The 24,670-nt window shown below is 42.0% G+C and overlaps 2 protein-coding genes across 3 annotated transcripts; one reads left to right on the top strand and one right to left on the bottom strand.

Moving 5' to 3' along the window:
* Positions 1 to 16: 16 nt before the first annotated feature.
* Positions 17 to 14,241, top strand: LOC136428933 (arylsulfatase B-like). 2 transcript variants are annotated; one of them, XM_066418769.1, is made up of 8 exons: positions 17 to 271; positions 4,640 to 4,730; positions 9,262 to 9,448; positions 9,921 to 10,111; positions 10,751 to 10,958; positions 11,240 to 11,483; positions 12,072 to 12,235; positions 12,555 to 14,241. In XM_066418769.1, the coding sequence occupies exons 1-8, from the start codon at positions 60 to 62 to the stop codon at positions 12,818 to 12,820; spliced, it is 1,563 nt and encodes a 520-aa protein (XP_066274866.1). In that variant the 5' UTR covers positions 17 to 59; the 3' UTR covers positions 12,821 to 14,241. The 2 variants fall into 2 exon arrangements, with proteins under 2 accessions (XP_066274866.1, XP_066274864.1); XM_066418767.1 differs by lacking the exon at positions 9,262 to 9,448 and adding an exon at positions 9,491 to 9,677 and having other exon boundaries at positions 18 to 271.
* A 1,052-nt stretch (positions 14,242 to 15,293) lies between these two features.
* LOC136427051 (arylsulfatase B-like) lies at positions 15,294 to 23,441 on the bottom strand. The gene is made up of 9 exons (XM_066415769.1): positions 23,263 to 23,441; positions 22,267 to 22,392; positions 21,765 to 21,855; positions 20,450 to 20,636; positions 19,749 to 19,939; positions 19,436 to 19,643; positions 18,328 to 18,571; positions 17,406 to 17,692; positions 15,294 to 17,044 (listed from the first exon to the last, which is right to left on the bottom strand). Exons 1-9 carry the CDS (start codon positions 23,436 to 23,438, stop codon positions 16,518 to 16,520), a joined length of 2,037 nt encoding a protein of 678 aa, XP_066271866.1. The 5' UTR covers positions 23,439 to 23,441; the 3' UTR covers positions 15,294 to 16,517.
* Between the last annotated feature and the right edge of the window lie 1,229 nt (positions 23,442 to 24,670).

The raw sequence follows: 24,670 nt of genomic DNA, 5'->3' as shown, positions 1-24,670 counted from the left end.
GGGAAGTCTCGCGATATCTGCCGCGCGGTGGGTTTTAAACAGGTCAGAGGTCATTAGCGATGGCGCCTTCCTCAAGTTGGTGTTCGGCGGGCTTCCTCCGATCTCGGCCCTTCCTTCCCCTCCTGCTCCTCCTCTGTGTGCTGAATGGAGGGAGAACGTTTGCCCAGTCCGCCAGCGGCAAGCCCAACATAGTGTTCATCCTGGCAGACGACTACGGCTGGAACGACATCGGCTACCATGGCTCCGTCATCCGCACCCCCAACTTGGACAGGTAAAAGACTGTTGCCGCAACAGGTTTAAACAGGATATGCTCGCTTGACAAATTTTAAGGTTTTTTTTTCTTAACATAGACTGTCAATTATGAGTTATACATCGTTCATTGCAAACTAGAATTATGTCATTCTTTTTCTTACGTTTGAATAGAGTTGTCAAGTAGGTTTTTAAAAAGTAGGAAATTATTCATCTGAAGTACAGTGAGCCAGTACGTAGATATACCCATCTGAAGTTCTGAGTAAATTGCTGTTGTAGTGCCTTTTAAGATGCTCGAGGTACCTCCTCAACCACTGGACCGGCTTTTAGTTTTACGTCCCTTCTGAAAGAAGAATGCTGCTCCAACCAGAATGCCCTTCCCCAGATTTGAAACTAACTGGAACCAGGAGCTCAACTGTGAGGCCAAAATTTGCTATCTTAACTGATATCTGCTGGAGGCTGTTAAACGCCCTGTTTGTTTTGAGTCAGGCTGCATACCGTTGTTTTCTCTACACTACATTTTGTACACACCAATGTCAGTGTCAAATTCTCAGTGCTTTACTCCCAACAAGCTTATAATTCACAAGCCATTACAGGGAGGGGGCGTGGCCAAGGAGATTAGTTAATGTAAAACTGCTGCATGAAATTTGAGACCAAAAGTTTGGCAGTTAAAAACATATTTTATTTCTCACATTATAAGATCTTAACAAGTTTCTGTTCTGTTTGCTGATCTATGTCAGATTTTGTCTCTCTTGGTAACTTGTCCTTGAGGTTTGATGCCAGGTTGTCCCAAATGGCTTGTCCCAGGTGCAGAGTTGTCCTGATACCAGTATAACATGCCTACAGTACAGCCTAATGTAAAACTGTCGCTGCATGTCAGCAATACAACATGCCTACAGTACAGCTTAATGTAAAACTGTTGCTGTCAGCAGTACAACATGCCTACAGTACAGCCTAATGTAAAACTGTCGCTGCATGTCAGCAGTACAACATGCCTACAGTACAGCTTAATGTAAAACTGTCGCTGCATGTCAGCAGTACAACATGCCTACAGTACAGCCTAATGTAAAACTGTCGCTGCATGTCAGCAGTACAACATGCCTACAGTACAGCCTAATGTAAAACTGTCGCTGCATGTCAGCAGTACAACATGCCTACAGTACAGCCTAATGTAAAACTGTCGCTGCATGTCAGCAGTACAACATGCCTACAGTACAGCTTAATGTAAAACTGTCGCTGTCAGCAGTACAACATGCCTACAGTACAGCTTAATGTAAAACTGCCGCTGTCAGCAGTACAACATGCCTACAGTACAGCTTAATGTAAAACTGTCGCTGCATGTCAGCAGTACAACATGCCTACAGTACAGCCTAATGTAAAACTGTCGCTGCATGTCAGCAGTACAACATGCCTACAGTACAGCCTAATGTAAAACTGTCGCTGCATGTCAGCAGTACAACATGCCTACAGTACAGCCTAATGTAAAACTGTCGCTGCATGTCAGCAGTACAACATGCCTACAGTACAGCTTAATGTAAAACTGTCGCTGTCAGCAGTACAACATGCCTACAGTACAGCTTAATGTAAAACTGCCGCTGTCAGCAGTACAACATACCTACTGCGATGGCCTGCATGCCCCCTTTCCATAAGGCGTTGGCAGCCAATTTCAATTTCCCGTAATTCGTAGAGGAAAGCCGTTTTATTCCTGTAATTCGTAACAAGGCGACCAAGTTTTGCGCAATTGCCTTCCTTAATCTTAGTGTAATACTGTAATTAGGGTTCTTCTGAATACAGTTTAAAGCGTTGTCAGGACCCCCCATGCAGACCCTCTACCATAATTTGTAAGGAAAGCTGTCTTATTCCTGTAATTCGTAACGAGGCAACCAAGTTTTGCGTAATTGCCCTTCCTCGATTTTAGCGTAATACGACAAGGAGGTTCTTCTGAATTGGCACGTAAAACGTTATTGGGACCCCCCATGCAGACCCTCTACTGTGCATGACAGGAATGTGGGGTTCTACCTGGCAGGGACCAAACTGCAGCTGAGTAAATGACACACCTCCCTGACAAGATCATTTCATCATGATTATGATACTGCACTGTAAATCTTGAAATGTTTGCAGTGGTTTTATTTTTGCATACTGAATCGAAAACATTGCAAAAGTTCTTTTCCACTTCCTCAAATTCACATCCATGAGAATATGAATACATTCACAGTAGCATGATTCAAAGATATAACGTTATAGATACTTCCTTTTCCTTCCAGACCTTGTATAAGTTTGATGTGTGGTAGGCTACTTTCTTCCCAACGTTTAGACCAGTGCTAGGGATTTCAACCCAGAACATTTAGATTCCAATAACTTCAAGGCCTGACCTGCATTCAATTATTGCTACACTACATTTAATATACTAAATCAAAAACTGTTGAAATACAGCCAAAAAGACAAACTGTGAGATGGCCTCTTCTTTAAAACATTTTTTAGGCTTCTATTATATTTAATTTAGCATTTTTGCTGCTTGTTTTTAAAATCATTTCAACGTTGGAAAAAGCCCTGTGGGTTAATCATTTTAAATCTCCAAGCAGATGTTCGGGGAGGAGGTTGCCCCTTGTTTGTGGATGTTTCATTGGAAAGGTTGTTTTGTCAGTAGAGTAGTTGGCAGGGGGGATGAAATGTATTCAGTCTATATCCCTGTAGACTAATTTTCACTGGCTCCTTTTGTTTTTACTTTACCTACCCCATCCCATTGTTTGTTTCTATAAGAACTCAGTCTAGATCCGTTTGTAATCCAAGCCTATTTTGTTTCAGCATGCATTGTATGCAGCTGTAGACAGACAGGGGAAACTATCAGATGACCTGAGCAGTGTCTGAAGCATGTTGCAGTGGTCGTCTTTTGATCTTTGAATGTAGTTTTCTGCCCTTGAAAGATTCCAAGTCTAACTTGGCCTGACCTGTATTTGATATTACTACACTACATTTAATACACTACATTAAGAACTGTTAAAATGCAGTCAAAAAGACAAACTGTGCATTGACTGCATCTTTAAAACATTTTCAGACTTCTTTAGTTGTATTAAATTTAGCATTTTTGCTGGTTGTTTCAAAGTCATTTTCAACTTCAACTTAATCATTTTGATGTTGGAAAAACATGCTGGATTGCCCTGTTGGAGAATTGTATTCGACAGACAAGAAAACCTATCAGATGACCAGCGGTGTCTGAAGCATGTTGCAGTGGTTGTCTTTTGATCTTTCAATGCGTGCAGATGTAGTTTTCTGCCCTTGAAAGGCGGAAGTGGCCTTCTGCATTTCAATCAGGTTGAAGTTTATATTTGGACGTTGATAGCAGAGCGAGATAACCTTTGAGAGTGTTCCTTCTGTCGGAGGTAGGGGAAAGGAGTGAGCTTCCTGTCTGGTATAGACCGGTGGATGTTGGTCAAGTTTGCTGACATTGATCAAAGTTCGTTAACGAGCTACACTGGCAGTTTAATGAGCTAGAGGCGCGTTTGAAGTTTGAATCCTGTATTGAGCATTAGCTATTATACCAAGAGGATTAAGTCAGGAAAAAGATGTTCACAAGAGCGATTGGCAACAGTTCTCTTTTTTCATGGCCATTCTCTTAGAAGTACTTTGACTCAAGTGAGTTTGAAGTTAAAGTAAGAAATACCGGGCTGTCTTAGGACGTTGCTTTGAATTCCTTTCCTGTATATAGGACACAGATCAAAGGGACCACTGTAATGTCAAGTCATAAAACAAAATGTTCACAAGATTGTTTGGTGTGTTCTCTTTTCCAACGACCAAACTACGTCTTAGAAGTTAAAGAATAAAGCGAGTTCAAAGGTAAAGTAGGAAGGAACAGACTGTCTTTGAATTCCTTTCCTTTGAAGATCACGAAGGTTCAAGGTCGGTGTGGCGGTTGACATGCCCTTTGGGAGGGGCGGAGCCCTTCCTTGACTTTTGCTGACCGTTTGAGTCGAGGTCACGAACAAGTCCAGACAAAAGTAGACTAAACAGAGGAACATTTTTGTGACATTAAATAAATAGGTATTCAATGTATGGAGCAACTTCTACAGACCATCTTAAACTTTATTCTCACCAAAACTCTCCTTGTACTTTTGAAGGTAAGCCATTACAAAATGGCCATTAGAAAAGGGATCAAGCCAGCAAACTCTCTAACTTGTAAACATCTCAATACTCTTTGATTTCAGTGTCCTACATTTATCTATTTAATCTTTAAAACATCTGTGTAGCTCCTTTAGAAATAGACCTTGTTGATTTACAAGGAGGCCCAGAGAATGTTATATAAGAAAATTGATACAAAAATTACATAACAGAAATTTAAAGTATATACAGAAATTAATTGATAATGAGATTAACATATTTTTCCTGCTGACAGGCTGGCAGCTGAGGGAGTAAAACTGGAGAACTACTACATACAGCCCATCTGTACTCCCTCCAGAAGTCAGCTCATGACAGGGAGGTACCAGGTAAAACACACTTTTTCCCCTGTATAACTGGAAAACCGCCTTTAGCCGTAACACACCCGTTTTGTACAAGTTGGACAGGTGGTCACCTTGGGCAGGCAGCTTAATGCTTGTGCCTTTGGGAAAATTGGGACAGAGAAAAAGCGGTGTCTATGGTGGTCGCTTTGAAAAGGTGGTCGCCTAGGCAGGTTTGACTGTAATTAGTTTTTTTGCTCTGAGATATTGTCTTCAAGACTGAATTTCTTAAATCTAGAATGAGTTTCTTATACTAAGATTGAGATTCTTGTACTAGAAATACCTTTATTTCCTCAAGACTGAATTTCTTGTACTTTCTTTCCTCATGACTGATTTTTTTAAACCTAGAATGAGTAAGACCAGACTGTAAGGTTTGATCCACTCACACCAGGATGGATCCGATGGACGCCTACTCTTTTTTCAATAAACACTGGGATCTTTAATGTGCTCCCCTCAAACATGGGTTCTACGCTTGACCTCTGATCCATTAAGAGTATACATCCCTAGCTAGCCAAAGCTAGGTACTCATTTTCACCTGTAAAGTGTCTTTCCCAAGGGCAGTCACTGGAGGCTCCTTAAAGGATTCTAGCCAGAACCTTTGAATTTAGATTCCTGAAGTCGACAACCGCAACCACAAGTCACAGACTCAGAAACCCTGCTGTTCTAACCTATTTAGAAAATTGCTGGACCACAGAAGCGTTCCAGTTAAAGATAGGTGTTTGCCAGATGTTCCAGTTCCCAAAATCTGTGAAGCAGAAACCAGACATGTCAGTACAACATGCCCCCTGCCACACAGCACAGGAGAGTGCACAGTATGACCCAATTAGCAAGACCTTTGGGGCTGTCTCCAGCTTTGATTTTTTTTCCTGTTCCCTCCGTAATTTGGGAGTACTACTAGTACTAGGTTGTTAATGTTTAATGTTAAATCTGTCATTTCAAGTTTACAAAAAAAGGTTTCATCAATTTCAGGTCATATTTTGGATGGACAGGGTGAAATCTTTTTTGTCCCATCAAGCAAATTTCATCCCTGGTTCCAGCTCTATATCTTCACCTCATCTGACTCTACTCACTGTTGTTCAAGACATTTGTTTGCCAGTGGTCCACAATCAGATTCAGTATTGGATAGAAAAGAATACACTTGCCAGGGACTTTTTTGATTTGAAGGAATCTACTTGAAACATTCTGCACTTGTCAAGTAACTTTTCATGAAGGTCCTCCGGATCCTAGAAGTCTGTAGTCCTTGTACACTGTACCTTGAACCTTGTAAAGAAAGTACAAGTTCATAATGAAGAATATATAAGACTTTTCCAACACTATTCTTTCATGTTTTTAAGTCTGTGAAACTCAGATTGTGAAGATTATTTATCACCAAGTGCACTACTTTTCTCATCCGTGACACTTTCACGACAAGCTGATGATGATGCACCACTTTTCCTGCCTACAGCATCAATCCCCTGACAACCCCCTTTCGGCTCCTCAGATCCATCACAAGAATTGGGTTAGTCATGGTTGCCACTTAAACAGGAACATTCCAGGTTCTGTTACTGATAAAGTCCTCAGGGTCCAATTTGGTAGCCATAAATTTAAAACAGTGCTTTTCAGTCATCATTTAAGCAAGGAGATTTAAGGATTCCTTTTCTCCTGGTGGATGTTGCATACTGATAAGAGTTTTGTAAAACAGCTTGCTTTCACTAAAGTCAAGGGAGGAAAATTCTCTTGTACTTTGTAAGGTGCTCAGTGAGTGACAGTGTGCTTTGACCGAAGGACGTAAAATGGGGGTCGTGTGTTTGACTTTGAGGAGGTGCCTCAAGTGAAGCACGTTAAAGGGAAAAGCTAGCATGCCCTCCCTGTAAAAATATACCCTGCTCCTGAAACAGCAAGGAAACTTGCTGCCGTATGTGCCACTACTAGTAGGCACTACAAGGGTCTGAACGAACGAACACCCTAGACCTTGAGAGGTTCGCTTGTGCCACCCTGCAGTTGTATGGGGGAGACTAGGATTGGTCATGCTCCATATCCAGGTTCTATTACTAATTAAGTCCTCATTGTCCATAAAACAGCACTTTTCAGTGGTCCTTGGGTTTTCTAGGCTTGGACGTTGCATAACAATTTTGTAAAAGTGTGTCAGACTCTGCTTTGCTCATGGAAGGAAACTTCTCTTGTTAAGTGCTCTGGCCTTGAGTAAAGGGTTCACTGTGTGCCACCCTGCAGTTGTGTGGGGGAGACAGGGTTCGTAACGCTTCGTTGTGACCCAAAGTAGGAGCAGGTGAATCCTTCCTTCCCCGGGGATTACCGATTGGATATGTGAGACTTTGTGTCATCTGGTTCCACTTCTGATCTGTGGTTCATTACAGGTGTTGCTTTCACTTAGAGAGAGTTATAGACATAGTAGGTCACTCAGGCTTGTGTCTCTGGTTACCCGGCCAACCTGTGGACAGTAGACTTTTTTGGGGCGTCAGCCGCTGGCAAGGGACATGAAATTTCCAATCTGACATCGGAGTGATGAAAAACTATTTAGAACAGAGTTTGTGCAAATTCTCTTACCGACATCTTGTATATCACACTTAGTTAACAGATTAAGGTTTTGAACAGTTGGTGTAAGAATACGTTAAAACTTTGTATATTGTGTTGTACTTTTTCTCCTTAGTATGTTTGTGTTATACTGTTGGCAAATTTATCCAATTTACCAACAGCTACAAACATGCTAAATATCATGATACAGATCCTTCTGGAGTCATGCTGTTCTCAAACACACACACACGCAGACACAGTAACACACATACCCAAAAACATAGCCTTGGCAATGGTAAAAGAATGGGTTAGACACTGGGTGGGCTGGCTGGTAACTTATATGGCACACCTACATACACACAATAAGCAAGTCAATTTCCTTGATGAAAACTGTAACTGTTTTGATTGGAAGAGTGACAAGGTCTAATTGTAACATTGAACCTGACCGCAATATCGCCAGAATGCCAGGAAACTTTATCTACAGTTTAACTCCTGCTGTAGGTGGAGGGGAAACCTGCTGAACTGACCTGCTGTACGAAAGCACCAAACCTCAACACTGGCTTCATTGTCCCAAAAAAGATACCAGTATTGATAACTCCCCTGGTTTTAATAAGGTGGTCTGACAGTGCCTTTCATACTCTAAAATAATAAGTAAATCCCTCTTGATTTGATTTGATGTTAGCCACAATCTTATTTTCACAACAGACAAAAAAAGAAAGGGTTTAAATGTAATCCCAGTTTCTGTGACAAAGGGAAGAAGGGAAGTTTGAAATTACTTTGATATGTAATCCTTATACATGTACAAGTTTATTAAGTACAGAATGATATGGGTGTCTTCTCCCCCCCTGGCTTCTATGTCCCAGAATAGATACTGCTGTTGATAACTGTCCTGGTTTTAATATCAGTGCCTGGCAAATCTAGTGTACAAACACAGACGCAACTGGACTTCTGTGACATTTGACTTTAAGTTAGCAATATGTAGGAATTTGTCAAACTACCAGACTTCAACACTGGCTGTATTGTCCCAGAAAAGATACCACCATTGATAAGTCCCCTGGTTCTAATTAGGTCATTTTCAGGTTTGATAATAAACTTCTGGTAGGTCACCAAGGTCACAGCAAGGTCAAAGGAGGAGCATACACCTGACCTTGTGGTGTCTAAACAAGGTCATTTGATAACTATCAACCTGGGAAAAATAAAGCTAACCTCTGTTTGCTATTAACGCAAGTTCACATGTCACTGCTGAGTTGACGAGAACGGTCTGGGGTCGGTTGAGAAAAAGAATTGGCCTTGGTTGTTGAGGGATTTAACTACTTAGGTGGCCTTGACGAATTGTCTCATGTTGGTAAGGGGAGTAAGGAAAAGAGTAAATCTTGTTTGAGTTTGTTTAAGAGTTCGAAGTTGCTTCCTCTGTGTGTCTGTGGTGATTTCCGCCAACAGCGTATCCCCAGAACAGTTTAAGTTAGCTCACTTTGTAACTATGGCACGTACAGCCATGATAGAGGAAGCTTTAAATTCAACATTCTGTAGCTAATTGTTTGTCTGTCTGTTTGTCTGTCTGTTTGTTTATTTATTTGTATGTTTGTTTGTCTGAGCCTTTATTTGTGGAGAACACAAATCGACCTTCTGACCACTTTTCATTGAAGTCATGAGGGACGAGGCAAAGAGTCTGACCTACAATCTTGAAAGATACAGATAACATGATGGAAGTTCTGATGAATATAAGCATGTAGACCTAATAAATCCATATATCCTTACATATACATTGTGTTACAAAAATATATAACAAATTGAAACCCGCCTTATCATCCGTGCCGTTCATTTGTGTCGTTTCAGTTATTGCGAAAAGTCACAATCTTATCCTTCTCCCTGCTGCCTAACTCTGTAACCAATAGGGAATTGGGTGCCGAATGGCTACTCCCGAGTGCTAAAGGTTAAGAGAGAACACTGAGTCAACCAGCAAGTCTATGTGACATGATGCTTTTGTATTGGATACTTTTCTCCTCAGATCCGTTTTGGCCTCCAGCACAGTATCATCAGGCCCCCCCAGCCCAGCGGCCTCCCCCTGGATGAAGTGACTCTCCCCCAGCGACTAAAGGAGGGGGGGTACTCCACCCATATCGTGGGCAAGTGGCACCTGGGCTTCTTTAAGGAGGAGTACACCCCCACACACAGGGGGTTTGACACCTTCTATGGTGAGCATTTAAACTTCTTATTGAATCATCTTTTCTCCTCAGATCCATTTCGGCCTCCAGCACAGCATTATCTGGCCCCCCCAGCCCAGCGGCCTCCCCCTGGATGAAGTGACTCTCCCCCAGCGACTAAAGGAGGGGGGGTACTCCACCCACATCGTGGGCAAGTGGCACCTGGGCTTCTACAAGGAGGAGTACAAACCTACAAACAGGGGGTTCGATACCTTCTATGGTGAGTTTGATACTACGTACTCTATAAGCAGGAGTACACCCCCACACACAGGGGGTTCGACGGGGTCAAGTTTTATTTATGATAACCTTCTCCCTGCTGCCTAACCCTGCAAACAATATAAATTTAACGTTAATGGGGCTGCCGGCTTTACATTACCATCTGATATGATAGACATAATCCCTTACAACATATCCCAGCAGGGACTGACTCTTGGAACAAACACACCTTGTGCATCATCTGCAGGCTTCTTGACGGGCAGTGAGAATCACTTCAGCCACAGAAACGCCGGTGGGATGCCCGGCTTCAGACCCGGGTGGAGCGGACTAGACCTGAGGGACCAGGACAGACCCGTCACTGACCAGAACGGAACTTATTCTACTCACCTGTTCGCCAGTAAAGCCATAGAGATCATCGCACAACAGGACAAGAACAAGGTTTGGCAAAATTAACAGTTTTGGGTCCTTCTGTGTTTGTGTGACTGTGTGTGTGTGCATGTCCGTGCAGTATCTTAGGAACGGGACTTATTCTACTCACCTGTTCGCCAGTAAAGCCATAGAGATCATCGCACAACAGGACAAGACCAAGGTTTGGCACAATTCAGTTATTACACTTGAACTGACTAATACTGTAAGGTAGAGGAGATTACTGTACAATGCATAGAACAAGCAAAAACCAGAACAAAACTTATTCTACTCACCTATTCGCCAATAAAGCCATGGATATCATCGCACAACAAGGTTTGGCAAAATTCATTTCCACTTCCATGAAAAATGGAGGTGTATTTTTTGTTTTTGTGTGTGTCTGTGTCTGTGTGTGTGTGTGTGTGTGTGTGTGTGTGTGTGTGTGTGTGTGTGTGTGTGCGTGCGTGTACAAGGTTTCGCAAAATTCATTTCCACTTCTATAAAAAGTGGAGGTGTAGTTTTTGTTTGTGTGTTTGTCTGTGTGTCTGTGTGAACAGGTGGTTGCTCAGGACAGGGTGGGTTTAACAATGTAAAAATGGATGGTGGCTTGTGACTGGAGGTGGTTGACCCACCAGGTTTGACTGTACTTCCATTGAACCTGCCCACCTGCAGCCCATGTTCCTGTACCTGCCATTCCAAGCCGTCCACGGTCCGCTACAAGCACCGCAGAAGTACATCGACAAGTACAGAAACATCAAGGACAACCACAGGAGAGTGTACGCCGCAATGACGACGGCCATGGACGAGGCAGTCGGGAACATCACCGATGCTCTAAAACAGTACGGACTGTGGGACAACACCGTACTCATTTTTTCTACTGGTGAGGGTTTTTAAACCCTTAAAAGGAGAAAAGTTTTTGGTCCAAAAAAGAAACTGAACAAAGAAAAACAAACTTTTTAAAGTAAAAAATTTAATTTATGGTGTAGTAACTTTAACACATACATTGTAGTTTGTCTGTTTGAATCTATGCCTAACGCAAAAAACTTGTTGATGTTAAGGATGTATCTGTACCTGTATCTGTATAGCTGGTATGAACCTTCTTGTAGCAAAACGTACCAGACTTACTTCATTGAACCTAAAGATATTGACTTTGTTTTTCAGACAATGGAGGACAGGTGAAGGTAGGAGGCAACAACTGGCCCCTGAGGGGGTGGAAGGGCTCACTCTGGGAAGGGGGTGTTCGCGGAGTCGGCTTTGTCAACAGCCCGCTGATCCAATCAAAAGGCAGGACCAGCGACGCCCTGATCCACATCTCTGATTGGTTCCCTACTCTGGTAGGACTCGCCGGCGGCTCCACCAATGGGACGAAGCCGCTGGACGGCCATGATGTCTGGGAAGCCATCAGGTACTGTTAGGGAAACTGTTTAACCTTCTCCCTGCTGCCTAAATCTGTAACCCAAAAAATGTTTGGTGCCAAATGGCTATTTCAGCAGGGACAAGGTTTAACTGTGTTGTTTCAAGTTACCAAGTCTTAGTGCTACTTTAGTTCAGACTTTTTGAAAAGCTGAAACAGGTGTCAATACAGCAAAATGTATTTTTTTGTAACTACCGGTAGTAGTACAAATTTAGTGACAAAAGGCAACTTGAGCAGGGAGTTGGTTAAACTGTGTTGTTTGAACTTACAAATATTTGCTCCCTTTTTTTATTTTCAAACTTTTTTGAAAGCTGCACTACAACAGGTGTCCAGAGTATACAGTCACATATTTTTTGCATATTCGTGTAATTATTGAGTCTTACAAAGAAATCAGACCTTAGATTATACCTTTCACTACTGCAAATCTTGAAATGTCTGCAGTGTTTTAAATATTCAGGGTTTCACTGAGACCCCTCCACCACGAATACATTTTGTAGCAGCTATACTTCAGAATTGTTTTAAAGTCAAACTTAAAACATTACAAAAACCTCATACTTTTCTTTCTTTTCTCTTCCATAGTGAAGGAAAGCCCTCCCCAAGGAAGGAGCTCCTCCACAACATCGACCCGTTGTTCCGTACCATCCTCTACCTGCCCCCCCACCAGTGGGGAGACGACACCTTCAACACATCAATGCACGCTGCCATACGGGTGGGGGACTGGAAACTGCTCACAGGCTACCCAGGTACTGGTTTGTTTGTTTGTTTGTTTGTTTGTTTGTTTGTTTGTTTGTTTGTTTGTTGTTCTGCCCGATCAGACACCCCATGAATACAATGTCCCAATGAATTCATCCTCTAAACCTTTGGCAAGAACAGGTCAATTTACAGTTAACCAAATTCGACTTTAACCGTTGCCAGGATCCCCCATACAGAACCTCATATTTGATTCTACATGACTGGGCCGATCCTCATTCTGTAATGTACCTCTTTCAAATCTTTCAAATCAAATATTTCAAACCTTTATTTGTTTACCTCTTTCTGATGACTACAATCTTTCACTGACAGGGAACGGATCTTGGATGCCCCCGCCATCTTCAGACCTGATCTGCAAAGAGTCGGACGACCCACCGGGAAAACACCTCTGGCTGTTCAACATCCGCGAAGACCCCGAAGAGAGAACAGACCTGTCCAAGAAGTACCCCCTCATTGTACAGGACTTGTTGGAGAAGCTGGCTGGATATGAGAAGTCGATGGTGCCTCCGTTCTATCCGCCTCCCGACCCGAGGGCAAACCCCGCCCTACATGGGGACGTATGGTCACCTTGGGAGTGAAGGTCGAGTGAAGGTCAAGTTTCAGTGATGCAAGGTCATTAAGATATTTTGGTGGCCACTTGTGAAATAACAGAGCTAAAAATGAGATATCTTCAAGTACATGTATATTTCTTCAAGTTTTACTGATGCCTTGGAAGTGAAGGTCACATGAAGGTCAAGAGAAGGTCAAGTTTCACTGATGCAAGGTCATTAAGATATTTTGAAGGAAAATGGTGGGGATTGTGGAAACAACAGACCTGTAGAAGATATATCTTCAAGTATATTTCTTTAAGTTTTGCTGATGCCTTGGGAGTGAAGGTCAAATGAAGGTTAAGTTTTAGTGCTGCAAGGTCGTTTAGAAACATGTATTTCGAAGGACAAATGATGTGGCGACAGTGGAAAATGGAGCTGAGAAAGATACTCAAAGCATTATACCTCAAGTTTTACTGAATCAGATGCAAGTTCCTTCAAAAATATTTTGGAGAAAAAAAGGAGATGGGGTGAGGAGAAAAGAAATTTAGCTGAAAAAGATACTCAAAGTATTATAACGTTATATGAAGTTATCCTGATGCAATGTCTTTAAACGGGGCTGAAAAGACACACAAAGTATAGCTTCAAGTTTTACTTGAGCAAGGCTTCCGTTAGATATTCTAGATAAGTAATGGTGGGCATGGGGAAAAACAATGGAGCTGAAAAGGGTACGCAAACTATGTGTTAAAACTAAGCAATTGTTACTCAGAACCTGTCAGTATCATACAGTTTCTACTTCAATGATTTATTTTTGTGCCCACGTGCCTGGTGATTTGCAAGTTATACGGATGCAAGGTCCTTAGATTCTGGAGGAGAAAATGTTGGGATGGGAAAAACATTGGAGCTGAAAAAATATACACAAAGTATGACAACAGGTACTCAAAACCTGTGAGTATTATATGTTTATACTTGATACTTTAATTATATGAGCAAAGTTGTATCAGGCTTAGATATCACTATTATTTCCTTTTCTGTAACATATTTTTATTTTGTGCATGAGTTATTACCAATTGGGTATATATTTATATATATATATATATATAAGGTCATGATAGCTAGCATACTTTGCTCAAAATCAATGTATATTGTTGGCTTGTATCACACTTTGAGTCATACAATTGCAACAATGAAAATGACAATAATGGCAGACCAACATAGTGGCCAAGCCATCAGGTGTTGTAACTTTTACTACAACGTTGTACTAAATAATCTAGCATTGAACTTGTAGTGTTGCTTTGTAGAATTTTGTCTTAGAACTGAAGAATTTCAAGGACCTCAGTTGTTATAGAAAGCTAGTTTGAAATTGTCATTACCACCCATTATGGTTTATGAATGGTAGACTATGACTCTTTTTGTTAATCATTGTATCTTATGACAGCAAAGAATACAAGAGAAATGTCTCTGCAACCCTCCTTACGGAACTGTTTGCTTGAATGTGTGTTTCTGTAATTCAATTGCAATAGTGTGGGCACAGTCTTAAGCTTTCAAGATCAAGAATATAGCGCTTCTTGTAATGGATTGTGTGCATGTTCTTTCTCATTTACGTTTCAAAATCACTGTATCATACTGCCAATCATAAAGAAATATTCACAGTAGATTTTATGGTGACCTCTTTACCCAAATTTGGTGAATATGAATTTCAAAATGTATTATTACAGAACTGTATCAACTATGGACATAAAACACAACAAAAACCCTTTCCCTTCCACCATGAAATGAAGACCCTATGAAGATAGATGAACCCACAGTACTGCATGCAGTGATTGATTTCCTGTCTGTAGGTAGCCTTTGGTAACAGCAGAACAATGTCTGTATATGTGCCTAGCTGTTCAGTTGTTTTTGTTACCCCTGGCCAAGAAGTTAATATGTTTTCTCACATATGATCACCAGTTCAGCACCAAGGACAGGGATGCACAGCCCATTTATTGCTGCAAATCTTGAAATGTTTACAGTGGTTTTGTATTCACGGTGACCTCTTCAACACAGATTCATGACACCAGGAACATTCATTTCCAGTTATGTTACTGTACTACAGAACTGATTCAACTGCGGACTTAAAACACTGAAAACCTCCCTCCCTTCTGCCACAGAATTAAGTCCCGGCAAAAATGTATGAATTTACAGTGATTATTTGCCTGTCTGTGGGTACACAGAACAATGTATGTACCTAGCTCCTCAGTTATCTCTGCTGCCCCTGGCCAAGATGCAATCTTTTCTCACATGTGATCATCAGTTCAGCACCAAGGACAGGGATGCACTGCCCAAGTGATTACTGTTAATCATGAAATGCGACCTCTCCACTGAGAATTAATGACACTGCAAGTATTTGTTTCCATTGTATCAATCATTAGAAAACTACGAGTATTGGCCAGAACATGTCGACATCTAAAAATCCATTTGACAGTTGTCAATCTCTACAGGGCCAGAATCAAATGTGAGAACATGAAAAGACAAACAAGCAAGACATGGAAAAGTATTCTTTATTCAAGAAGTTAGATTTGGACAAGAAGAGAGGACAATAGGAAGCTCATGTACTGAGTTTCATTCTGTCTTAAATGCTACTGCCTGAAATCTGAATAAAGGAACAATATCCTTGTACTGCAATGTTACATATTAGTACACTATATAAATATCAATATTAGATATTAAAATGAATGCTGCCGAAAGTCTGCACCCTATCACCCTATCATCAATAGAAACCTAACAACATTATATATTGCACAACGTTTGAAGTTTCTATACTGCCACAACTCAACATAATTTGTTTTACACAAATAGTTATCTTGAACACAGCTGCATATCTGCAACAAATAGAATTCCTTTATGGTTCTAAGACCTTCCTCTCTCCGCTTTTTTAAAAAGAAATGGCAATCATGTACCATTCTGTACCTTCGTAACCCTCAAAACGCTAATTTTGGTACCAACTGTTGAAGAAAGTCCTCCTTTTTTTCCATTCACTCCCTCACACTGGAGACTTTCCTTAATGTTGTCAATCCCTCTTTTACGCGGCCATTCTCGTGGATTCTTCAAAGCTAATAGTAGCATTCCACTGTGTTCTGCTGCTGCAGTAGTCTGGACACCCTGAAGCAGCAATCAGTGACTTTCTTCAAATCTCTCCACTTTGGTTTGTCACAAGCTTCCTTAGCTCCCGTAGTCAAAGCTTATGCTTCAAAATAGCAGCAAAATTAGGAAAAACCGTGAGTCACTGTCACTTCATCACCTCCATGGTCCCCACATGTCATTATGTAACGCTGGGTTTGCTTGAGGGTCGAAGGAAGGGTAGAACACGGGCACTGCTGTCCTGTTGTACGCGGCTAACTTTTCCAACAGTTCCTGAACCACACTGGGATGCTTCAGTGAATACTCTGTCTTCAAGCAACTGGATTATTTCTCTAAAGACGTTTCAGATAGCATCAACTATAATCTTTCATCAGTGACTTGTTTCAGGCACTCACTGGCCCATAGTTAAACAATATGTACACAGCAACATGATATAAGTACATACAAGACAAACAAAGATCAAATCCTATATATACAGACGTTTCCAGAGGTTTGGGAAGTATGTGTTGCGATAGAATGAATCCGATAGTGAACCAGTCACTGATGAAAGACAGTGGATGCTGTCTGAAATGTCTTTAAGTTAGTCTTTAGAGAAATCATCCAGTTGCTTGCTTAATTTTGTATGACATCACCTCCATGGTCCCCACATGTCATTATGTAACGCTGGGTTTGCTTGAGGGTCAAAGGATGGGTAAAACACAGGCACTGCTGTTCTGTTGTACGCGGCTAACTTTTCCAACAGTTCCTGAACCACGCGGGGATGTTTCTCCGACAGGTCTGTTCTCTCCTCGGGGTCTTCGCGGATGTTGAACAGCCAGAGATGTTTGCCCGGTGGGTCCGTTGGTTCCTCCCAGGGTTTCTTCAATGAAGGTGGTGGCACCCACGATGTATTGCCTACAAACATATGTAATGAGAGAAAGATCATACAGATGGTAACAAGGCAACTCACATCATAGAAAATATGTCCATGGACCAGGACACCAAATTTCATCTGAGGACCTGGCAAATTCTCACTGATTTTTGAAGAGTATTTGGTATGTATTTTTGTGTGATAGCCATTCTGGTATGGTTTTAGTTTTATACCTGCTACCAAACCAGAATGGTCACAATAAATAGTTATGATCACATCAAAATAGATACCAATATGTCCTCTGGCTCAAATCTCAAGAAGAACACTCAGGGGGCCACTAAAGGCTGGTCTATGTGGACAGGTGGTCACTACAGACAGGATTCTTACTGCTTGTGTTAGTGGGAAAAATGATCTAAGGTGTCACTGCTGCATTGTGAAGAATACTGATCTGGTCCCAAGTGTGAAGTAGCACCAGTCAGTATTCCCCTGAGAAAGGTGTCAGATGGTCACCAAAACATCAGCAGGTGGTTGTGTACTGGTTGTGTGTAAAGGACTTTGCTATCCAGTCATCTACCAATGAATCTTCATTGTAGGCCACACGACACCATGTCTTTGTTACCTTTGGCCTGATGTTACATGTATTTTTTGCAGGATCACCAGTTCAGCACCGAGGACATGGATGCACTTTAAATGTTGAAATGTTTGTGGTGGTTTTGTTTGCACAGTGTTCTCTCCACTGAGAAAGATTGACACTGCGAATGTGCATTTCAAGTGTATATATGGATGTACCTGGGTATCCTGTGAGCAGTTTCCAGTCCCCCGAGCGGATGGCAGCGTGTACAGATGTGTTGAAGACGTGGTTTCCCCACCGGTGGGGCTGTGGGCTGGTAACAGTGCTGAACAGGGGGTCGATGTTGTGGAGGATCTCAGTCCTTGGCGATGGTCTGCCTTCACTGCAGAACATAGCAGTAAGTGATTACAGCAAGACTATAAATACCAGGCTGTCTCCTGCTTTAGATTTATTTGTCCCACTCATTTTTTCGGAGACCAGGTACATATTCTTCTAGATGATTTTTGCTGTTAAATCCATCAATTTAGCTTACAAAGAGACAATTTCATCAGTTAGAATTTTTCAGATGAAGTTCAGATATTTTGGATGGACGGGGTGAAATTTTTGTCTGTCCCAGCAAGCAAGTTCCCGTCCCGAGACAGAGGGACAGGTCCTTGTAACACACCTGCACTCAACACAAAAAGTTCGGAAACTTGAGTTTGATCAATTAGTTCTTTATCAATTGCCATAATCATGATAATCATACCATTACAGTAAAAACTGGTCGACCAAACACCTTGCCAAGCCTAGCCATGACAATGTAGTACACTATTAAGTCAGACTTCTAGAAATGGTATATATATACTACAAACAAATTTGACACTTAAACTCAGATACCTGTTTGCTAAGATGTGTTATGCTGAAGGGCATTATACCGGCTATAAAGATGCAGAAAATGGAGCAGGTGAGTTATGCTGAAGGGCGGTTCACTCAGGCTTACAGGGTTAGGCAGCAGGGAGAAAGTTAGTTAGTATATACCTGATGGCTTCCCAGACATCATGGCCATCCAACGGCTTCGTCCCATTGGTCGAGCCACCAGCGATTCCCACCAGAGTAGGGAACCAATCAGAGATGTGGATCAGGGCGTCGCTGGTCCTGCCTTTTGATTGGATCAGCGGGCTGTTGACAAAGCCGACTCCGCGAACACCCCCTTCCCAGAGTGAGCCCTTCCACCCCCTCAGAGGCCAGTTATTCCCTCCTTTGTCCACCCGACCACCATTGTCTTAAAACAGAAAAGTCAGTATGGTAGTAATAAATAAATAACACACATACGTTACAACATAATACGTATGAGATTATCTGTATGCTGACAGGATTGAAACTTGTTTGTACATTGGCTTTTAATTCAGTGTTTTTAGAACTGCGACAAACCAATAAAAGACATCTTGTAGATCTATCTTGAATAGATATGTGAAGGATATTATCTTTTCTTGATCGACCGGTTGACACTATGGGCGCCCTCTGTTGATCATTTTGGAAACCGCAGGCAGCAAGAAAAAGAGTGAAATAATGGATTTATCACAGGTTGATTTTGTACACCCAAACCAACTTTGCATGTTGCGTGGAAAAGGTAAAGAAAGAATATAACTAGTACTGCAGATGCATTCTGAGGATTTAATTATGCAGTCAGAGTGGAAAGACAGGCTGTTGTCACAGTTTGAAGTCGAAACAATCAATAATATCAATTGTGCGATGTTGTCATTTTTCAGTGGAGAGGCACCACCAAAATAAAACAACTGCGCATTTTCCAAGATTTACAGTTACATAATCAATAGTCCAGGAGGAGATTCTCAAAAGAGGCCTAGAAATTGACAAACGTAGCACACCCTTTATAAATTTAGTCCACTATCATAGAATGATAGCTTGATGCTCCTTGATCATTTTAAGGTATGTAACGTTCTATGGTCGAGGTGGGACATCATGGTTCCAGGGCTCTTTATGCAAATTTATGCAAATGAGGCAATTATGCCATGAATTGAAAAGAAAACAGCATAATTTGTTGGATACCTGTAACTTTATCTCCTCCTGGACTACAAATGGATGTTCAAAGATGTTTAAAGTAACCATAATCCTAGCTCTTACTCACCAGTAGAGAAAATAAGCACTGAGTTGTCCCACAGTCCATGTCGCTTCAAGGCATCCGCCACCTTCCCCACTGCCTCGTCCATGGCCGTTGTCATGGCAGCATACACCCTCCGGTCACTGTCGTTGATATGACTGTACCTACTGATGTCCTCTGCTGGTGCTTGCAGAGGGGTGTGCACAGCTTGGAAGGACAGGAAGAGGAACATGGGCTGTGTAAAAAAAGAAGAAGTTATTAGAGGTGTATTGGAGAAGAGCCCATGCATCTCTGTTTCAATAGTGACTAAAGTAGGGGGAGAGCACACTGGTAAGCAAACCTTGTTCTTGTCCTGTTGCGCGATGATCTCTATGGCTTTATTGACAAACAGGTGAGTAGAATAAGTTCCGTTCTGGTCTGTGACAGGTCTGTCCTGGTCCCGCAGGTCCAGTCCGCTCCAGGTCTGAGGCTGGCCAGGCAAGCCGCCTACCTGCCGGTGGGTCCAGTAGTCTTCACCACCAGTCAAATAACCTGGAGAAGCAACAGACAGCCAGACTGTGAGGACCAATCACAAGCCTCAATTCCTATTGGTTATACAGGCATAACATCACAAGTATGGGTTAATGAAGAAGAAAGCTGTGCATTAATGATCACCATTAATGGACAGTTAGGGATGCAATTTCAACTTTTTAACAATGTCAGTGTATGTTTGAATTTGCAATAATAATAATAACATTGATGACCTGCTTTTCCCTCGGTGTTTATGGTGATATAATGCTTTGCTCACTCTGTGTTTATTTGGTGGTGAGGTGTTGTCCCCGTAATCAAAGTACCAATGATAATAATAATAAGCTCTAGTAGATCTAAGCTAATTTCTTTTCATATTCATCCCTACACATACCACATTTGAAGATTGGCAAGTTTTATTTTTTTTAATCTAGTCCTCTCCGAGATATACAATAGGCAGCTGTACCAACAAGCCTCAACCATCTATGATCATCTGTATTATATAAGTTTAAATAAAGTGAAACTTGCTCTCACCATAGAAGGTATCGAACCCTCTGTTTGTGGGTTTGTACTCCTCCTTGTAGAAGCCCAGGTGCCACTTGCCCACGATGTGGGTGGAGTACCCCCCCTCCCTCAGTCGCTGGGGGAGAGTCACTTCATCCAGGGGGAGGCCGCTGGGCTGGGGAGGCCAGATCAGACTATGCTGGAGGCCAAAACGGATCTGAGGAAAGACATCAGAGATGAAATAACCTGAGGTCTTATATTTTCCCAGCAGAGATTTCGGTTGAGAGGTCTAGGAGTGGCAGCGAGAACTGTTGGTGTTTGTTTCTTTGTGCACTATAAAACAGGTGGTCCCATGTATGAGGGAGCTTCAGGCATTGAAGCCTCAAGCGCCAAACCTCTGCACGTAAAAGAGCCCAACAAACTTATCGAGATGAATAGGGGTGACCTGGAGTGCATTGCCAAGCTGACTAGCACATTGCAAAGTCTATCAGCTATCAAAAAAAGCGTAATACTTCATCCCCTATCTGAGGTCGACCGCTTTACTTTTTATTTTTCCAACCCCATCTTCAACGCCACTGGTATGTTATGTTATGATAATGAGTCATGACCTCTGAGGTCAGCAATTCCATCATTGCATAGGGGTTATCTAGTACGTGATTACACCTCCTGTCTCACTTTGAACATCGAGTCACGACTGTCATGTTGTGTTAATAAAACGTCTCCTTATTCAGGCAGCATCCTCGCTTCCTAGTCTCTCAGTCCTGCTCTTTGGCCAATTACCGTATTGTCTCGAATAAAGTACATTAACATTTCAAAATTCAAAAGGCACCACAAGTCATTGCTGAAGTCAGGGTGCATACTTTATTTGAGGTTACTGCCCGGACAAATTGGAAATTTCAAAAAGGACCAAACCCTTGCTTAATCAAACCAGGAACCCAGCTGCGGTGCAACAATGCATGGCTCAATACCTGCCAATTTGCGAAGTTTGTAACTTGTCGTAGGCAATCCTCAAGTTTGCAGAGACGATGCTGGCAGAGTAAACAAGAGAATCTTTTATGAATCTAAGGAATGGCATTATGTAGAAGTCCTTGATATAAGAAAAATGACCTGGAGATAATAGGAGGAACACCATAAATTTGAATTTATCCTGTTCAAAATTTGTTCAAGATCAGTGGAGAAGGGGTGCGTACTTTATTTGGTTTTTTTCACTTTACGTTTCAGTTCTGCGAATTTGTCTGGAACTAACCCCAAATCGGGGGTGCGTACTTTAATCGAGAAAATACGGTAGTGGCGTAGAATTAATTAATTATTAGCATCACTGTTAGTACCATTGAAGCTATGTTACCTGATACCTCCCTGTCAGTAGCTGACACCTGGAGGGACTGCAGAGGGGCTGGACGTAGTAGTTCTCCAACTTCACCCCTTCAGCTGCCAGCCTGACACAGACCACAAGAAAGATAATATGTATTCTTAGATTTTTATTGGAGTGAAATAAAGGCACAAAGTAATTGTTAAAGAACAGGTAACTTTATACCAAATTTGATTCACAATGAATAAAGAAACTGCAACTTTGAAAATTGTCTGTGCTATGACTTGAAATATCTTTATAGCTTTACCTGCTCAATCATACTGGACGGTCTATTTCGAAAGACTTTTCTTCGGAAGGTCAAACAGGAAATGTCAACAATGGTTGCATCTGATGAACTGTTCATCAGATGCAACCAATGTTGACATGTCCTGTTTAACCTTCTCCCTGCTGCCTAACTCTGTAACCAATAAGGAATTGGCGGCACAATGGCTACTTTAGTGTGCTAATGGTTAACCGGTTGTGACAACATGAAGTTTACCTGTCCAAGTTGGGAGTGCGTATGACGGAGCCATGGTAGCCGATGTCGTTCCACCCATAGTCGTCTGCCAGGATGAACACTATGTTCGGCTTGCCGCTGGCGGACTGCGCATCGGGGTAGACACATCTGGAAGCAACGGGTCAAAATGTGGATGTGGGTGATGTTTTGAATCATGGGGAGTGATTGTGTGTGCACACAGTTTAACATCAAGATACTAACACAATTCCACCAGGGTACATAATTCCACCACCCTGAAAATATACGTCCAAACAGATCTCCAACTCAACGTCCCCCAGTATAATGCACTGTATATCTAAACTGTGCATACCTGGGGAGCTGCACTAGAGATCTATTTTGCAATGTTAATGGGTGTTAACTGAAGAAACTATAGATGGATTTGTACCCTTGCCAAGAAGGTTATGTTTTCAGTAAGCGTTTCCACGCATCAGGCTGTCAATAGTACAAAAAGAAGATCCTGTCATAACCTTGGCCTTACATGTTTATGCATGGTGTTAGCACCGTACTAGCAACTAACGAAGCTATTAGATCCCGGGATTGCCAGGAAATCTGGTACTGGTAGTTTCAACTTGACTCAAGTTGCCATACATATTAAGTACTTCTTGCAATTGTCACGCAATAAAGCTCTTAACTTAAGTTCTTATCAACGATATAAGCAAGTTCGGAGTTGTTACTACGCATGTGCAGTGTCAAAGGTGAAGGCCCCCCAGACGTCAACAAAGCCAGTTATGTAAATCTAGACAGTTGTTATGCAAATCTAGACAATGTCCAGGCGAGCACTGTATACGAGCCCGGGGCCTTCACCTTTGACACTGCACATGCGTAGTAGCAACTCCGAACTAGCTTATTGTTAGATTCTGGGCTCCCTTGTTGTCTCCATTAGTGACGTGTACTGCTGCAGTACTTCCGGGTTTGGTGTGGGACGTGGGCGTGGAAAAATTGGCATGGGATCCGGTTACAAACAAACCTTAACGTTACCTTGTGGATGTTAGAAAACACCAAGTGTTGACGTCCAAAAGACTTCTGGAGGAAGGATAAGTTAGCAGCAACAGCACAACAAATATTACACAAACGAGCAGGATCCTTGGACCCGAGGACAACGAACGCTGAAGGAACTGACAAGACGAATGCCAACAAGTCGAACGAGCCATCATAACATCGGCCGACATGCCACTAAGTCCTGTCCCTGAACTCTGACCTCACAAAGTTTCGACCTTGGACGATTCTATTTGGAAATTTATCGGGGGTGGCAGGCGGTAGGCAACGCGCATGGCAGATCTTTATTTATTTGTTTTTTTTTTATACAGAGACTGTTCATGTTTTAGCAATTGTAAGAAATCAAAGGAAAGAGGAAAATTTGAAAACAAATTCATTGTTATTTTGACTGAGGGTTAATACGCACCACCGTTGGTAGTGAGCAGGTTTTTTGGGGGTGGTTACTAGTTACTCTCCAAGCAGAGGTTCTGCTTCAGTTTGTTTTCGACGTATATTTAGGCGTACATTTAGGCTTTCTATTTTGTCAGATTTTCTCTGTGTCGCCAAGTTCTGCCTAAAATGACTTGGCTTCATTTATTGTGCACACGAAACTCGCAGTGGAAGTGTTCTTGGTACTGAACGCTGCTCACGTCATGTCTCTGGTGCTGAATGACTTTCTTATGTCGTACCTGCACCGAAATAAAGTTGGAAACGTTTGTTCCGGACCAGCCCTTATTTTGCGTTATGTCATACCTTCTTTTTGGCCGCATTAACGTTTAAACCTAGTGTTCCGCACCGGTTCGGTTTTACGTTATGTCATACCTGGGCCGCATTAAACCTTCGATACGGGTGTTCCGCGCCTGTCTATATATGCATGTCTTGATTAAAACATAAAGGAAGACCCATCGGAGACAGGAATGCGTTTACTTTTTTATTGAGCAATCAATGTTTGAAATATGCAAAACATTCAATATACGACATGCTTTGGCATAACGTTAAGTGTTACTGGTGCTCCGGAGTAAATCATTACTCCGGAGCGGAGTAAGTGTATATTTCTGCGTCTGTGCAACTCCCTACTCTGGAGCAAAAGCATTTGAGGTAAGTGACATACATTTGTCGGACACGTTATAAGTGTCACGGGTGGTAAACATTGGGTATACTAAATATGCATGCTAATGCTCTACACAAGTATGTTGATAACAGTATACTGCGTCAGGAATGCATAACATCGTCTCGTATAAGAGCTTGTCTACAGTGACTGTCCTTAAGTCCGTTGATGGTGTCTTAAATCCGTTGATGGTGTCTTGAATCCGTTGATCGTGTCTTGAATCCGTTGATGGTGTCTTGAATTCGTTGACGGTGTCTTTAATTCGTTGATGATGTCTTTGAATCCATTCATGGTGTCTTTAAT

The sequence above is a fragment of the Branchiostoma lanceolatum genome, chromosome 2 (genome assembly GCF_035083965.1).
Source record: "Branchiostoma lanceolatum isolate klBraLanc5 chromosome 2, klBraLanc5.hap2, whole genome shotgun sequence".
Classification (NCBI taxonomy): domain Eukaryota; kingdom Metazoa; phylum Chordata; class Leptocardii; order Amphioxiformes; family Branchiostomatidae; genus Branchiostoma; species Branchiostoma lanceolatum.
Note: the sequence above shows the minus strand (reverse complement) of the source record. Positions and strands in the feature narration are given on the sequence as shown.

Bases quoted from the DNA above. Each gene is read 5' to 3' on its own strand.
- LOC136428933 (XM_066418769.1), top strand. From the start codon at position 60: ATGGCGCCTTCCTCAAGTTGGTGTTCGGCGGGCTTCCTCCGATCTCGG. The intron at 9,449-9,920 runs GTGAGCATTTAA...CATCATCTGCAG, and splicing joins GGGGTTTGACACCTTCTATG to GCTTCTTGACGGGCAGTGAG. The intron at 10,112-10,750 runs GTTTGGCAAAAT...GCCCACCTGCAG, and splicing joins CACAACAGGACAAGAACAAG to CCCATGTTCCTGTACCTGCC.
- LOC136427051 (XM_066415769.1), bottom strand. From the start codon at position 23,438: ATGATGGCTCGTTCGACTTGTTGGCATTCGTCTTGTCAGTTCCTTCAG. The intron at 22,393-23,262 runs GTAACGTTAAGG...CGTTGCTTCCAG, and splicing joins TGTTTTCTAACATCCACAAG to ATGTGTCTACCCCGATGCGC. The intron at 21,856-22,266 runs GTAAACTTCATG...GGTCTGTGTCAG, and splicing joins CGCACTCCCAACTTGGACAG to GCTGGCAGCTGAAGGGGTGA.